Source organism: Cololabis saira, chromosome 3, assembly GCF_033807715.1.
Source record: "Cololabis saira isolate AMF1-May2022 chromosome 3, fColSai1.1, whole genome shotgun sequence".
NCBI lineage: Eukaryota > Metazoa > Chordata > Actinopteri > Beloniformes > Belonidae > Cololabis > Cololabis saira.
In genome coordinates this window covers 30,462,112-30,479,741 of record NC_084589.1, presented here as the reverse complement: position 1 = coordinate 30,479,741, position 17,630 = coordinate 30,462,112, and the positions used below count along the sequence as shown (strand labels likewise).

At 42.7% G+C, this 17,630-nt stretch overlaps 1 protein-coding gene across 1 annotated transcript in view; it reads right to left on the bottom strand.

Moving 5' to 3' along the window:
- Positions 1 to 405: 405 nt before the first annotated feature.
- The window catches only part of erfl1 (Ets2 repressor factor like 1), a 51,712-nt gene continuing 34,487 nt past the window's right edge, over positions 406 to 17,630 (bottom strand). The window contains exons 3-7 of the mRNA XM_061718450.1: positions 7,343 to 7,416; positions 6,279 to 6,513; positions 4,537 to 4,714; positions 2,799 to 2,928; positions 406 to 1,223 (exon numbers count right to left, since the gene is read on the bottom strand). Of these exons, the coding sequence (XP_061574434.1) occupies positions 406 to 1,223; positions 2,799 to 2,928; positions 4,537 to 4,714; positions 6,279 to 6,513; positions 7,343 to 7,403 (1,422 nt within the window). The 5' untranslated portion in view covers positions 7,404 to 7,416. The remainder of the gene's footprint in view (positions 1,224 to 2,798; positions 2,929 to 4,536; positions 4,715 to 6,278; positions 6,514 to 7,342; positions 7,417 to 17,630) is intronic.

Below are 17,630 nucleotides of genomic sequence, written 5' to 3'. Positions count from 1 at the left end.
TGTCAAGTCAGGCACTGCTGTGTTATAACACCTTAGCTATGGACAACAAACTCGAGAGTTCTGCTGGCAGTCTCGGCCAAACATTTGGTGTGAAAGATGAAAACAGAAGGGACGAGATAGTTGATTCAGACAAATAACATCCTAAAAAACTGACCTAAAGTATTGGGAGATGGACAAGACAGTAATGTAAAACACAAATGGCAAGTTTAAACTTGTATGGCGAACAGGGAAAGAGAAGTTTTCAGAAGTAAAAAACGCAACTGCTTTTCCTTGGGGGCTGGGGGGGTTAATCTAGTGATTGAAGATTAGATCATTTAATGCAGAAAAAGAGTATCAGAAATGGCAGGAGAGAAAAAGAGAGTTGTTAGAGCGTAGACTGATATGGTGGTGGACGCAGAAAATGTCTTAGCTGTGTATCATTTTGAGTGTCTCTGTCTCCCTGTGTCTTTCATGCAGAGCCATGGAAGGAGAAAGCGACGGCGGCAGGGACGGGGGATGAGGATTGATGGGCATCAGGCTCTTCAGAGGATGAGGGGACACTGGTGGGGGGAGAGACGTGACGGGGGGCAGCACGTTTCCTTTCTTTCCATCCAACGCAACCTGTGATCTGTTGGCTAGGCTGGATTCCTTTCTGATGCTGAATTCGTGGTCGTTCTCGTTGTCCGAGCTGCAGTCACTCAGATCCGTTATCTCCAGGTCTGAGTCTGACTCTGGGTCCTGCTTCACCCCTCCTCTCCTCTCCGTGGGGCTCTGCTGGCCCGTCCCAGTCCCGACTGCTAGGCTGACCGCCCCCAGACCCAGACTCAGCCCTGAACCTGGAGGACTGGCCTCCGCCTTCTCCCTCTCCCCCAGCGGTGCCCCGTTGCCAGCGTCTGTCCGAGCCAGCGCTAAGCTGCCCGGGTAGGGAGGCAGGCAGAGCCTGGTTGGCTGACCACCCGCAGTGCCGTTTGTCCCGCCATTTTGCCCTGCCGCGCCTCTTTCGCCCCCTCCTGCCTCCGCTGGGGGGAGCAGGGAGGAGAATGGGTGAGGCAGCTGGGAAAGGCTGCTCTGCAAAGGGTTGGGGTAAAACTGGGAGGGGTAGAGGGAGCCAGGGGGAAGTTTGGGGCAGTTATTGAGAGAGAATGCCCCTGGGAGGTAGGGGTTGAAGCCCCATGGGTAGTCAAAAGGTGGGCTGCGAGGGTACGGGCCCAACAGGGATGGAGGTTTGGAGTAGCATGGGGCACCTATAGGACAGAAAAGATCCAGAGATGGAGGTTAAGTCTCAGAAGGGGCAAAGGTTTCCTGACATTCAACATCCAAGAATGTTCACTAATTATAGTCGGTGGTATTAGCAATTCTAATCAGGAGCCACAGGGGCTAATTCAAGCGCAGTTGCTTTCAACGGGAAGAAAAAAAACAAAAAAAACCCTGATGGTTCATTTATGCATGCCAGTACTGTGTAGTACACCCACTTCACACTGCTGCAAAACAGATGTGAGCACAAAGATTCTGCACTGCAGTAAAAAGTGATCAGGCAGAGTTCAAATCCTCCTAATAGCTGATGACTACTGCGTGTTGAAAAAGAAGAGTCCCAGGCTCTGATTTGACAGCACATCATCACAGTCACACTGAGAAATAGTGTCAGTCTCATGTTCTGACATGTCACTGTATCATTTCAGATTAAGAGAAAAAAAAATCCCTTCAGCAAAATGGAAAATTCAACATTGCACCACATTTTAATGTGGTTCCTCGTAGGCATCATTTTATAATGGAAAAATTGAGGAAATCTGAGGTGATGCTGGTATTTATTTTTAATGAACAAACAAAAGCTTTGCCTCTCAACCTGCTCGACTTCCTTCCAAATGACAAGCAGCTCAGACATTCTGTTTCTGCTGCACCCTCCATCTCTCCCGGTCTCACTCTTTCTCTCTTTCACTCTGTTATTTACTATGCAGGGCTAATTTGACAGTGGTGAAGTCTCTGCGTGCTGGGCCAGGAGTAGCTGGCAGACACATGAATATTGAATCAGTCAGGCAGGCCTCACTTGCTTATGAAAACACAGTAATGGGCGCCCACAGGCCACAAACTGAAGCCTGCACCCTCAATTAGGGCCTTCCTGCTTGGGAAGGGATTAGGACAGCAGGGACACATGGGAGGGAGAGGAGGGTAAGAAGGGAAGAAGGGGGGAATAGGACCCGAGGACAAACAGAGTGGGGAGGAGGGAGAGAATGGGGGGGGGGGGGTGTTGCAGGTTGTGTGGTGTTGATTGCATGTGTGTGAGTGCATGTGTTTGCACGCTACCGCTCCATCTCGGCACATTCGTGTGCATTCTGATGCACACACAGCGTGCAAGCGGGGAGGGACGCAAACAAAAGCAGATGCGGATGTTGACTCACTCACAACTAAGGGAACTCTAACGCGGCTTCGGTGGACGCTCTCGTGCTGAGATGGAGGAGTGCAAGATGTGAACAATCATAACAAAAAAGTGGATAATTTCTCTGGCCTTCAACGTGTTTCTTTCCACTGCCGGCGTGCATAATTCACAGGCGAACCTGGCCTCTCTCACCTGCAGCACGGCCTCACTGCGGGCTGCTGTGGGACAGCCATCTCTCTTATTTCCTTTAACAATAAATGTTCATGCCTCCTTATATCCTCATTCCTCTGTCGGCTGTCTTTCCTTCCACCTCCCAACATTGTTTACTGCTTTCTGACGGTATACCATCTGTCTTTCTCCTCCTGATGTCCCTGAGATATGGGTGGATTGGTAATTTTCCATTGCCACTTGAATGGCACTAACTTCTCTCGCTCCTTGATCTCACCTGAACTGAGAAAAGGGAACGCGTCCAGTCTCAGTTTGTCTCCCTCCGGTCCCGGCGCCGTGGTCCCCCGATCAAAAAGAGATGTTCCCCTACCAGTGTCTGGCAAACGAGGAAACAGAGACTGTATGGCCTGAGTGGGAAAAAAAGGAGAAGGAGAGAGAAAACAAAAAAAGGAAATTGAAAATACCTGTTAAATTTAACGCGTGTATTCCTACAAATCTGCCTCTGCTCTTTGCAGGAGCAGCAGCAGCTAACGGAGTGTGACGCAAACAGGGACACATTTGCGGCAAGGACAGGATGAGAAAAAGACAGGAGGACGCAGAGGCTCAGAGACTCAAAAGCAGGGAGGGTTCAGAGAGAAATGAAGACCAGCGGTTAAGACTGAGAGCACGAAGCATAAATGACAAGAAGAAAGGGGGATAGTGGGCCAGTCGTTGCGAAGGGACACAGGACAAAACAAAGTGAAACATGAGAGAGTCACATCCATTCAGGAAGTAGGGCAGCTGTGTGTGTCTGCGAGTCTGTGCGTGTGCGTGTATTTTATGTCAGTTTAAAATAATGTGAAGAAGCGTGAGACGAGGTAAAGTGAGTGTAACAGTTGAATCTTAGGAATCAAGAGGACAAAGGGAGGATTTTTTCTCCGTCGCATGACTTTGGATCAATACTATCTGTCACCCCCGCAGCCCCAAGTTTGAAAGGCAAGACTGTACTTCCAAGCCGCGAGATCTACGTTGCTTAACAAACCGCATTAACGACCCTCCATTGATCTGATCTGACGCGACCCCTTTGCTTTCTGTTTCTTTCATTTTCAATCGATGACAGATGGATACCACGTCGGAGACAGGGATGAGAGAAGGAGGGGATAATGTTTTCTTTTGTTTTAAGGACAAGTTAAAACCGTCCCACTGCTTGGTCTCCTTCAGAGCCTGCATCTCCTTATCCTATCTTAACATTGTCACAGACAAATGATGGATGCTTCTCCCCTTATGTTGTACTTTTAAGTTTTGTGTACTTTCTAGGACATTATTAGTCGAAAATCTAATTATCTGCACGCCTGCACTTCCATCCAACTATAATAATAGTCTTTTGCTCGGCTTCATCCATAATTTACATGAGAATTTGAAACATTTAATTTATTTGTTCATGCTTAAAAAAAAAAGCTCTTAATTTCTTAGAGCTTTAATGGATACGCAAGTAAAGACAAAGCATTATTTTTTTAACCCAATTTAGGACATCTTTGTTCATGCTGTGCTCATTCTGTGTTCTGACATAATTTCTCTCTTTAAAATTTTTACAATCTCTCCGGGCAAATGATAAGTGAATTGTAAGCTATTATGACAACCATTAGAGATGATGAATAAAAGATAGCAGCGGTGAGTACCACCGTTCTTGTGTAGAAAGGGAATACGCAGCAGGAGTCCGAGAAGTAAAACAGCAAAAATCACAACGGTGAAGCAGATCTCAGTTACCTGAACTAAAGCCCTGTTAATTAAAACTAATTGAGGATTGGAGTGAGATCTTCTGCTATATTCCAGGGTTTTTTTTTGTGAGGCTCTACAACTTAAAAAAAAAAGAAAAATCATCATGTTTTCTTTTGTGTGTTCTTTTTGTTGTTTTAAAAAAAAAAAAACTATTAAATAATTCATAAGTCAGCTTGTGTGAGCCTCATCTCTCAAATGTGTCACATCATATCTTTCTATTTGACTGCAGTATATCCATTACTGTCCATCCTTCATACCTCTGGGCTGCAGTCTGGCGTGGCAGAGCCCCCGTTGAAATGGTTCTGGGCCAGAAAGAAGGGAGAGTTGGCCATGTCCAGGATGGGGTAGTTCACCAGCACCACCTTACTGAAATTAAACTTGTAGGTGAAACGCTTCCCTTTGGTTTTGTGCAAAATACGCTTGTTGTAGTAATACCTGCAAAGGAGGAGGAGAGGATATCGATAGAGGGATGGAGAGAGGGGATAAAGGATACAGGAAAAGGGAAAAAGAGGAGGGAAGGATTATTTTAATGCTCGTGTCAAGGTTCTGTGTTTCCTCACTGTAAGAAAAGAATAAATAAACAACTTCAACGCTGTGAGGCAAAGAGCTAAGCTGATTTCCCACTGTTTTTATTCATCTCCTCCTTCCTCCGATCAATTCATGTCTCACTGCCTTTATTCAATACAAGGCCAAATCCTTCTGAAATCCGAACATAAAGACACTACAGAACATCAATTTCCTTTCATTAAACATCACCCAAATTACAGAATAACACGAAATGAAAAGGTAATGTCATGATTCTCAGATGTATTGTAGACCTAAAATGACAAAACAAATTGATTTCTACAAATATAATCAAACACCTCCTTGTTGATGTGAATACTTTTTTTTTTTGCAAGACTTTAGAATAAAAGCTTTTTGACGTATGAATGTTTAGTCTTCTCTAAAACTGTGTTGAAAGCTGACACCATTTCCAGCAGCAGAGCACATTTACAAAAAGTTGGTACAGCAACAGCAGTCTCCATGGTAACAATCTCCGGTGTCTCCCACTGGGCATGTCAAGTTGTCGTCATGCCAGTTTCCTTTGCCACCCACGGAGGCGTCACCGTGTACCAGGATGGGTCTGATCGGCAGCGAAGGAAAAAACACAGAGCCATCTGGTCCAGGTAGAGGAGCTGAGAGCTCTGGTGGGGCGGCGTGGTGGGGTGGGTTCAAATTAAAAAAAACCTGCGGATGTGTAGATGTCTCCCTGCATTTACAGTCCTTTGTTTCAAAGTGATCACAATGAGAGCACAGGCTGCATTACACGACCTCAGCAGTAAATACTGGTGAGCGGCGCCTCATTATGCAGACCCACTATATCAACAAGCACAGCGGCGTTACATATCAGCGTGTATTCACTGTGGCTGAACCCAGTGCAATGATGTGTACATGTTTTGCTTTGCGTGGCAATTGTGCCGTGGCCCTTAATTGAGCAATTAAGTGAGGCTAATTAAGAAGGCTAATTGTGGCCCCAGCCAATTCATAACAATTAGACTCTGACGACAGCCCCCATTAACAAGGGGCCAAAGGAAAGCAGAAGGAGGGGGTGGGGTGGGGAACAACTTGGGGTAGTGGGTATTTGCATAAGAAAATTGCGAAAGTGGTCGGGGATGTAAAAAAAAAAATGCTGAAGGTATAGAGTGTGAACTTGCCGCGAGTTCGGAGCTGCAGTTTTTCCCGTTCTGAAGAAGTCAGACATTTTTCCCACTGGGGCTTTATTTTGAAATCCATATTGAATTTTTGTTTTTATTTGGTAGCTGAATGGTGAACTTTCCATGAGGATGTCAACAGATAAGGAGAAATTGAGGGTATTGACGCCCCACCCCCCCTCCCGGAACAGTTATCTTTCCTTTTTCACCAACACGGAAAAGAGTTAAGTGAGGGATTAAATCTGGGACTGAACAAATAATGTAACTGAAGTGTGATAAAGGGTGTGACTTATCAGATGCGGACATACCTCAGTGCCCTGCTCAGCTTGTCATAGTTCATGTGGGGCTTGCATTTCCTTATACCCCAGAGCCGGGCCACCTCGTCCGGGTCCTTGATGACGAACTCCCCGTAGTCTCCCTGCCAGGCGATCACACCCTGATACTCCTCCTTCTGCAGCAGCTCCAGGATGAAGTGCCACAGCTGGATCTGCCTGGAGCCGGGGCTCGACTCGGGCTTGTAAGCCCAGTCGGGGAAGGCGAACCCTGAACAGAGGGAGCAGGAAAAAAACAGATTGGTGTGAAGAGGATGAAGTTATGGTCTGTTGTTTATTCCGGCGGGGAGGGGGGGGGGGCAGGGGGAGCGATCGCTGTCTGAGTGACTGATGAGTGATGGAGGTGAGGGATGATGTGTTTAATATCACAGCACGTGCCTTGAGCAATGTTAGTCTGTGCTAATGCCCTCTAGCCTCAACAGATTGGTCAGTGGGATGATGACAGCTCGCTGGGGGAGATCTGATTGATGCTGCTTGGGCCTGAATTTTAAAAGCCAACTGTATGCACATCATAGATGAAGTTAGGTAGCTTTTTCTACTCTGCTCACAGTATATCTGGCTCTAACTAGCCATTTAAAATCATAAGACATAGAGCCAATTACCACCAGAGACTCAATTTGTTTGCCCATGTGCGTCTGTGGGGTTAATTTTTTTTTTTTCCCCCCAAATCAGAATATTTTAGATGAACTTCAACATGTGATATTGATGATGATAGTGATGTTTCTTGAAAAGAGAATTTAGTGATCTTGTTATTTGGCTTTGCACTGGATTTTGGGATTGATGTAAACCTTTTTACGGATTTGAAACAACAAAGAAAACGTATCACTAAGTCGCCTGTTTTATGAGAAACTGGCTATGATGACTTATATAAAAGTTAAATAGCAGATGCAATTGCCCATAGCAATTTACAAGTAAAGAACACACTGAGATACCAGGGGTTCATTATCTAGGATATTTAGACATGCAGGCTGGGGAATCTGGGTATCAAACCAATAATGTCCCACTTGAAGAAAGACCATGTTATCTTCTGAGCTACTCACCTGGCGTCCAGAGTGTGGGCACAGGGGGGAGCAGCAGATCACTGACGCAGTTGCAGTCCATACCTCCTCAACACCTGCAACAATTCATAGAGAAGACTTAGACTTCTACAAATGAAACCACAAGAACATCACATGGCATTTGATAGAAGAAAAAAAAATCTCTGTAGGGCAAGTTAACAACGTTTATTCCAGGGAGCTGAAGTTGAGTACAAACTTTGGTGAAAAATGAGGTATTGCATAAGGGTCTAAAGGCACGCTGTGAGTTCAAAATGATATCTTAAATCAATGTGAAATATAGCAAGGTTATGTTTCATATGTCTTTGGTGGAGATCAGGTGTTTGATGGATGTGATCTTGTATGGCCACCTGAGGCTGTGTCTGATGCAATGTGGTGGACATCCCTAAAGTGCATATCTAAAAGGAGGAACCGCATAGACCTTTGAAAACCAACTCAACAGCCCAGCCAAATTATACATCAAAAATTGTATTTTAAACATAGATTTTGTCTTGGTTAGTCCTTTGCAAAGTTTTCTGCAGGTAAACTCACTTTATGCACCGAGGAGTGTTTTTTTTTCTACGCATTAGTTTAAATTTGTTCCATCTTATATGTCTTCATGATCTAAGGTCTATAGTTTTTGGCCTTTATCTATAACGCTGAAAATTTCTATTTAAAAAATAAGAAGCTTTGTAACCACACTGTAGTGGAATTTTGATAACGGCATAGATAAAAAATTGAGTATTTATCACAAAATTAGAGTTTAAAGACATATAAAATATTCTCGTTTTTCCATTGTGCATATAATACTGTTTTTTAATTTTGTAATGATTCACCAGGGTATATTTGAGCAGGTACTATTACCACTTTAATATTTGGGCAGATTTCTGTTTTGCTTTTTTTTGGGAGGGGCGATATTTCAAGTTTTTCAACTGTAATTTGCTACAACCCAAGTTCCAGTATGTATCTAAAAATGTGCAGAACACCACCCCCCCTCCCAGTGACACCTCATAAATGATACCCTTATAACCAATAAATGCTGTTTTACAGATGCCCTGGCATTTGAAAGTATTCTTAGTTTAAAGAACACAAGCATTATCCCTCAGTACTCAGAGTAAGTATGCACTTACAAACTTCTCTTCCAAGAGCGTGGCGATATCTGCTAACTGCTCTTAACGATTAAAGTCATGGCTGGTTAGGGTTAGTGATCATTGTATTTACCTTAAATAAGTTACCACTAAACTGTAGGAGAAACAAAGTAACAAAGTAGATATAACTACAAACAAAGGGGGAAATATTCAATAACTTACGATTGTAATTCTGTTATAATGCAACTGAAAAGAATACAATCTTGTTTTAAAAATGCAAAGAATTTAATCAGATACAGGTTGTTTAATACAATTTCATAGTCAAACATCATGACATTTGAACGTCCTTTAGCAATTACACAAATTACACATTCAAAATACTCAGATGAAAACCACTTGTATGAACTTCCAGAGAGAAAGGACATCAGATTTGTCGATTAAAAAAAAACACAAAAAAATCCTATGTACAGAGTTGTGACGATAATGCCATTACTTCCCCTAAAGCTCAGTATATAATCTTGTGTAAATGATAAAGGGGTGGTCTGCTTTGTTAAATGGGAACTCATTATGGTAATGTCTGCTAACTATGCATATAGACATCTGCTGACAGGAGACGGGATGGAAGTTTCAGTGTTTCGAAGAGGAGCCAGACAGGATATGGTTGGGATAATGCAGTTTCGTCAGAGTTGTTTGACAAAGCTCAAATGGAAGAGATACCCCGCTGATACACTGGTATCTTTAAAGCTGGCCTCTCTACCTCTCCCCCCACCCCACCCCTCTCTCTATCTCTCTCTCTGTCTCTATTTAATTATGCTCTGTGAATTTTGGATTTTCCCTCCAGCATTGAAATAGAACGTGAATTATTAAGGTGTGTTTGTATAAATTATTATTGCTAACTCCAGGCATTTCTCACTCTCTCAGTCTCTGCGTCGCTCTCACCCGGCTTCTAGTGTTTGGATTGTGGCCCCCTTTTTGCTCTCCTCCTGCTCTCCATCCTCCTTGTTTTCAACCCCGTACTGTCTGTTCTCAAGTGTATCGAGCCGGGATTTATTTCTTATCGTCATCTGCATTATAATTCTTTTTGCTGTCCATCATGTGTTTCTCCTTGCACACACTTTTCACAAATTTTCCAATAGTACCTATGGCTTTGCACAAAATTACACATTTTCAGGTGGGAATTTTCAAAAAAAAAGTTGAGACAAACAAAACCTAACATGGCTCATATTAAAAAATTCAACAAGGATAACAAGTAATAGAAACTCTTTCAAAAGTGCTTCCTCCCATTAAAATGTTGATATCTAACCAGTTTATTTAATTGAAGGGCTCTGCAAGGACTGATCTTTAAAAAATGAGCTATTCTTTAGGTTGGAAGTATAATCTATAAGTTTGGTCTTCCCTGAGGGCTACAGGTTATCAATACTGCATCATCTCTTTCAATTGCCATTTTCCCATGGTGCACAGCATGTATAGGCTCATCTTTGCTAAGGAAAGCATACATGTGCTTTTATCTTTCTACCTTAAATATCCCCCATATATGGACTGCCTCAAATCTATACCCATTCTCTGTTTTTTTCTCCCTTTTTTTGTCCCCAGCAGCAGGTGAATCCTCCCTTCCTCTTTCCCACCTCCTTTCTATTCACACACACCTTTCCACTGTCTCCTCCCTCCCTTCTTCCTGCCCCACCCGGCTCCTCTTCTCTCCTGCTCCGTGTGTTTCACTTCGGCGCAGTAATTTTCCGTTTGATTTCGGAGGTAATGCATTTTTTACAAATCAAAGAGGAAGCCAGGCTGCCCCCCCTCCCTCCCCCTCTTCTCCATCTTTCTGTCTCTCCTACCCTCCCTCCCTCCCTCCCTTCTCCTCCTCCTTTCCTCCATGCCCAGTCTCCCATTCTCGCCCCCCTCGGCCCCCCAGGCCAGAGAGGAGATAAAGGAGCCCCCATCATTTCCTTGTTAGTTTTGATTTGGGCAGCACAGGGCTTTCAAGTTCCCCCCCATCACCCCCAGAAACATTATAACTAGCAGCCCAGGGAATACAGTTCCTCATACGCACACACTCGTACCACACTTTTACACACACCTCTACACACACACACACACACACACACACACACACACACACACACACACAGACTCAGATACAGACGCTCACAGATAGTAAGATTGTACAGTCTCAAACAGATATGGCACGGATACGCAGGTATTCAGGTAGCCGTTGCACACAGTGAGAAGGAACACACAAGTGAAGACATGAAGCCATAGATATTGACTGAATCAATATTGACACACTAACGCACATCTCACCAAGTCGAATAGAGTGCATTTTGTTCACCGAAACTGCTGGTGTGCTGATAGAGCGAAGAGGTGTGGGCAGATGAAAATAAACAAACACCAAGGCACTTTGTTTTGCAAAGAGCGGCAGCGTACACAAGAGTCCAAACAAAAGGACTTCTTTCTCACAAAAGGTCACCCATAAAACCAATGTGGATGATGAATCACACAGTTAGCAGTGTGACAATAGTGAAAATCCACAAAAGGGGCACTGAATCACTGTGCACAGTCTCATCCTGATAAAAACAAATTCAAAGGAAGCCTCTGCTGGGGTCCTGCACATGTTGTGAAGCGAAGGCCTAAACTGGTTTCCAGCAAATGGAAACCCACTGGTGTGCGGATGAGTGAGAGGTTTCTGATATTTTAACTTAAAAGACAGTGCCGGGGGGTTTTGTGACATGTTTTTCTGCGTCCTTGAGACACAACAACAATGCGAGGACACACGCTCGTGGGATCACGCATCAAAGGTGAAAGGTTTTTTCGTGCATTAAATTACCAAATATCTCAAATCTAAATTTGTGCAGTTAAATGACTTTCAGCCAATCGTTAAAGCATCCAAGGGTGAAATATAAATAAAGAAAAACAATCATACAATTTAACGAACTGCATAGCTGTACAGTGTTCACTACTCTACACTGTTGATTAAACAACTTAATGGCAATAAAGGGAGGAGTGGAACCGGTGGACAGGCTGATTTTTGGACAGTAACAAAACACAACAACAAAAAATACTTTACATTTTACATCATTTTTCTTGAACCAATTCTTAAGAAGTTAAAAGACAAAGTTTGTGCCTTTTTATTGAGTAACTTTTCTTTGTTTTAAACAGAACTGTAGTTTTTGCTTTGTGATTTCTCCTGGTCATGGAAACCATGAATTGTCTTCTTGATCCCGTTTCATTATAATGGAAAAAGGATCAAGTTCAAAAATTCAACAGCTTTTAGTAAAGACAAATAAAAATAAAAACAGTTGCAATGTTGTTGTTTTGTGAAATTGTTTTATTGATAAAAATGACAGCATGCATTATTTATGCAAACTGTTATTGATACCTATACTTCTAGGTTTAAAAATATAAAAACCTCGGGCTATGTGAGTGAGAACATGTGAAATCTTGCAACAACCACCTACAAAATGCAGCCGTTTAACAGGAAGTACACTTTATGAAAACCAGTCCAAAGCTAGCTATGATGTTTCCTGACCCTAACCACGTACATCTGCTGCCTAAAAAGGACCAACTTATAAGTAACTGAGCATCTATTGCAACTAAACTTAACCAAAACCAAATATTTAGCCCCCCCAAAAAATACAACAAAACAAAAAGGTAACACAGAGGACTCAAAAATTTCACTGACCCACCTAAAATGACATTTCGAAGTGGCGATGCCTGTTTACTTGCAGTGGTTTGTGCATGTCAATATAAGTGATGAGCTGGTGATTTCTAGACAATAGAGTCCACGAGGAGATATATGTCCCAAATAAGCCATAACATTTTCCTCCAAAACGTAGAAAGTGATGACAGTATTCTGCCGTGTGTTTGGGCCCATCAGCAGACACGCTGTACTTTGGCAGCCAAGGTTAGTAGGCCACTAAAAAGGGAAACAATGAAACGGTGTGAAGAGTGTACTGTACAGTAACTATGTATTTGAAATTCTGCAAAGTGACTGGGGTAGAGGGGGGGAAGAGGGGCAGCTTGACATTCAGGCAACATTATGTCTCCAGTGGTGTCTAAAGAAGGAAAGAGTGATGGGTCGCGATATAAAAAGATAGAACACTACGAGAATCACGAAGAGCTGGCCTCTCCCGCTTTCTTTTTCCATAAGATGAAACAGACTCAGTACATCTGTCTCATCTTCCCTTTTCTTTTTTTTCTGGTTGCCCCTGAAAAAGGCCCCGACTGAACCGTCTCCCTCTCAATTCCTCTCTGCTTGCCTCTCTCCTGCTATCTCTGTCTTTCCCCCCTCTCTCTGTTCCTCTCCCTGGTTAGCTCTGACACACTGGTCAGCCTCAGGGTGGAAGAACAGAGGGACTCTGCTATGGGTTTGTTAGAGGAGATGGAATGAAGGAGAGAGGAGAAACGAGGAGGGGAGAGACAGAAGAGAGCAGGGGAGGAGGAGGAATGGGGAAGGGGTTGGGTGGAGGATAGGCCAGGGAGAGGGAAGAGAACCTGTCTATCTAAATGCTAAAGAGAAAAGTCAATGCTGCATCAAGTTATATTCCTACAAATAATGTAGGAGTATATAGTGTGTGTGCATTTGTAGGTCTTCTTATGTGGCTAAAATATATAGTAATTAACATTTGAGACTTATGTGTCATATATAATGGGTGATATACATATTGTATCAATGTGTTTTAAAGAATTAACCGCAGCTCTGTCATGATGCTTTAGTTAGGATTTTTGAATTATCTTATGTCTAACTAGACTTCCTGTTTCATTTTGAAACTTTGAAATAGTTATATTTCTGTGACTCCTGTTTCGTGTGGTTATTGTTCAAACCCCTGCCCCTACTGTCAGTCAGCCGCTGTGTACGTTTAGCCTCTCACTTCCTTTCTTCGGATTGTTTGTATTCCTTGCCTGTTCTCTCCGCTCGTGCTCCTTCCAGCCGTTGGCTTGTATTTTAGTTTTGCTTCACTTTTTGGCAGGTGTTTTGTACACAGACTCTTAGACTTCCAGTTGTCCTTGGTTAAGAACTTTTGCGAGTTTTTGTTTTATTAAAAACTTTGTTTTCCACCCACCTTGGTTACTTATTTATTTTTCATTTTTATTTTTTGCTTGAGTCTACATTTTGCTCCTTGAACCCAACAAGAAAGCCAACCTCATAATTCAGCATATATGACAGTTTATGGATTCGGCGGACTTCATTAGAGCAAGAGAAACCAATACAGCAACCTTGTCAACCAAATTAACTTGCCATGAGATGAACAATATTTTTGGTACCATCAAAACAGATATTTTTATTAAATTTATAATCATAAAGCTTTTTATTAAGGCACAGATGTAGCTGTAACCGGAATAACAGTTTCAAACTATTTGCTTACTGTACGAGTCAGAAGCTCTGCACAATAACACTACATCATCATATAGCACCTTTAATAGCGGCTACATTTCCACATGGTCACTCCCCTGTATCTTGAACTCCATACACCCATCATGCTGTCAGAGGACCGGGTGAGAAGTCAGCGCAGCCTGTGTGAAAGGAACAGGCAGTAGTGCACTACTGTCACTGTATTTAACCAAGATGTATAGTTACAGGAGCACAGAGGCTCTCCACTTGTTCTCCCACAGAGCACCCATTACGCCACACTGCAGGGGCAAAGCTAATACGGAGTCCTTCACACCAAGGCAGGCTATCATCTGACAGGATGGCCCAACAAGAATGCCATCCACAGGAATCTAGTTTGAAAGATACAATACAGTAGCAGCATTGTGATTGTCAGGGAGGTGTTTTCTTCCCTCGCGGGCGAGATCAAAAAGAAGGGATACAAACAAGAAAACCTGCAGAGCTTTTTGAAACGGGCAGTTAGTAAGATATATATATATATATATATATATATATATATATATATATATATATATATATATATATATATATATATATATATATATATTGTATATAGACATACCAGCTCAGGTTCAAGGCATAACAAACCACCTGAGGATTTTTTTCTCCTTTAAAGTCATGAAATATTGTTATGACCTCCCAATCTGTGTGACTAATGTCACATTTTGAGGTTGTATTTTTTTTTTACAGTTCATTAGCATTTTAATTAATTAATTTTATTTTTTTAAGGTTTTTGTTCGGAACTACTTTCTTTCGTGGAATAATACAGATTTCTAGCTCAGCTGAAGGGCAATGGGGTTTAGTGTGGGATTTGTAAATACATTTCCTTGTAACTTTTATAGTTGTTAGGCTATAGGACGACAATTCAGGTTTATTATCACGTAGGTTTTGCAGAATGGACACGGTGAAGTTAAATAAGACTAATATAAATGACATTGTCTCCTTTTCCGCCTTTTCCATGTATGGGGAAAAGTCGGGTGAAGTTTAGACCCCGATTCGACTCGTATACCAACTTTAGCCTGTTATAAATAGGAACTTGTTTTTATTTCTTTTTTTTGTTGTTGTTAAAATGTTTTCACGAAAGGTGAAGAACTCAACAAGTTTAAGAGAAGGTAAGTGGAGATGAGGATGTTGAACGAGCGAAACGGTATTAGTGTGATATAGAACGCTGGCCTTAAGAAAATAAGGAAAAGAAGGGAAAAAAGGATGAAGAAAAAAAAGTATCAATCGATAGGGTTAAATTATTCATCGTCATTAATTATCGATCGCTCTCCGCTGCCGGCTCGTCCGCCTCGCGCCAGAGTTGAAAGGAGGGAAAGCGCGCTTTATTAAAACCGGCTCGAGCCTCATTGTTTCATGTCCCGCGGCAAAGAAAAAGCTCGAGTTCGGCTCTGCCCGCGCCAGTGGAAAAATACACACACACACACACGACTTCACCTCCCTCCTCTGCTTCCTCCTCTCCTCACTCCTGCTATCTCTCTCCCCCTCTCTCTCCTGACGCGCGGGCAGAGCTTTGGGGAGCCGGCGCGGTGTTCGCGGGGCGGCTGTGTCTCGCGCGGATCGATGAGGGATCAATGGCTCGCGCTGACTAATAGCCAGAGAGCGCCTTTGATCTCGCGGCTGAGAGATCAAAACCTGCGCGAGAGGGAAGAGGAATAGGAAAAGAAACTGCGCCGGCAAGCTGACCTTCACACACACAAACACACGCTCAAAAAAACCCCACGTAGCCCACTCGCGCGCGAGAGCGACTTTTAGGAATCTGACTGCAGGATATCCTGCTGGCGATCCGGCTATCAGAGATGCAAACGAAGGCATTCGATGGGCACCTTCACATTAATAGAAATCCTCCTCCTCCTACACACACACACGCACACACCAGCACCTTGCTTCCTCATCCAAGTTGTTACTCTTGATTTTGACTTCCTCAGACAAGGTGATACAGAGAGAACAAGGGAACCATCTGTTGTTTCAAGCGAACAGATGAGTGTCCTGTGGGCTTGAGCTCACGCCTATTGAGAAGTGTGTGTGTGTGTGTGTGTGTGTGTGTGTGTGTGTGTGTGTGTGTGTGTGTGTGTGTGTGTGTGTGTGTGTGTGTGTGTGTGTGTGTGTTTGTGTGTGTGTGTGTTCATGCCTATTTATACAAGAGGAAATTACAATGTCTGAATGATAAGAGTCTGAAAAACAAGGCAGATCTAAAACCTGGGTTTTCAGCCGATCCCATAATAATCTTAAAGAGGAAAAATGTGTGTTTGTTGCCCGAGAGTTAAGAACATTCTTGCAACGTGTATTAATATTACAGCTTTGTCAACGTTCCCTATTTCGGATACCTGTGTTGGCCGTGGAAACGTACCTGCTCAAACAACAAAACAGTTCAAATGCTGCACTGTTGCTGAACTTGTCAAGCTTGTGAGCCAGTGTGATGCAGAGGCGTATTCTCTAGAACTAACACATTCGTTTGGGGTTGAGTCTTCACAAGGTCAAATATGCCTCAAAATGTTCTGTTGGATTTCTCTTATTGAGTTAATTTTTTAACATTTTGTCCTTAAGTGGTCAAACAATCGATTTGGATGTCTCACTGGTGTAATCGACCCAATAATCTTACTCACTGTACAGGAAAGTTGAACCAGTGCTTGACTCAACATACGTGTGTAACTCCTTCTCAAACCTGAGTTTTGAGTCTGTTTGCAAACATTACCAACTTTCAGAAAGCCTTTATGAATAAAACCTCAAGTCTGAATGAATCAACTTGGCCATTGCTTTTTTCCAATCTGTTCTCTCTTAATTCAATTTTGTACATTTACATCAATTAATTGCAAAATGATATATAATGGAGGTGAATTTTCTGCACCACTCTGAATTTATTGGTATGTTTCTGAAGCACAAACTTTTTAGTCACAAAGCTTATGGACTTTAGCTCTAATATTATGTATGGTCCATCCCACTGAGTTCTTCTATGTTTCATTATTATTTAAATAGTTAAGACTCTCGGGTTGTGTTTAATTCACCTTCTTGCTAGTTTTGTGAAATTCTGATATCAGCGCAGGGGGTTTCTGGACCGATAAAAATCCACATATTAACATGGATGGACAAATGGGAAGCATGTTCTGCATGTGAGCAAGCATAAGCTTTAAGGCCCAGACGTTTACACTTATCTTTAGTAGACACTTATCTACTGCCATATTGGTCATATACTGTATCCTCACAAATAAAGCAGAACAAAGGAACTTTCTCCATTTTTGCGTTGGTCCCTCAGGTGCAGAGATTCAGTCCCTTTTACAACAAGATCATCTCTTGGTCTCTTTTTTTGGTCAGTCTCCCATTTTCTGTCCTGCCATTACTGTTTTGAATCTCATACTTGCCCCTGCTGTGATGTCCACTGTATCTCAGTGGGCTAGTTTGATCATTGTTGAGGCAAAGATGTTGTGAGATGACGGGGATGCGCAAGAGCTAAACATCCATCCATCCATCCATCCATCCATCCATCCATCCATCCATCCATCCATCCATCCATCCATCCATCCATCCATCCATCATCTATACCCGCTTTATCCTTTGTAGGGTCACGGGGAAAGCTAAACAACGCTTGCTAAAAGTAAGGATATATTCCTTCAAATAAAATTGAAACGGGCATTTTAACATAAAGAGTCTTTTTAGCTGTTTTAAGTATCGAGCTTCCTCTTATCTGAAGGAACGTATAGTTCAAGATCATTCCAACAGAGCACTTCACTCTGCATGCTTACTTTAAGTTCCCAGAGCTTCCAAAGGTATACGCAAGGCAGAGCCTTCAGTTATCAGGCTCCTCTCTCAGTTTCCAGTTGGG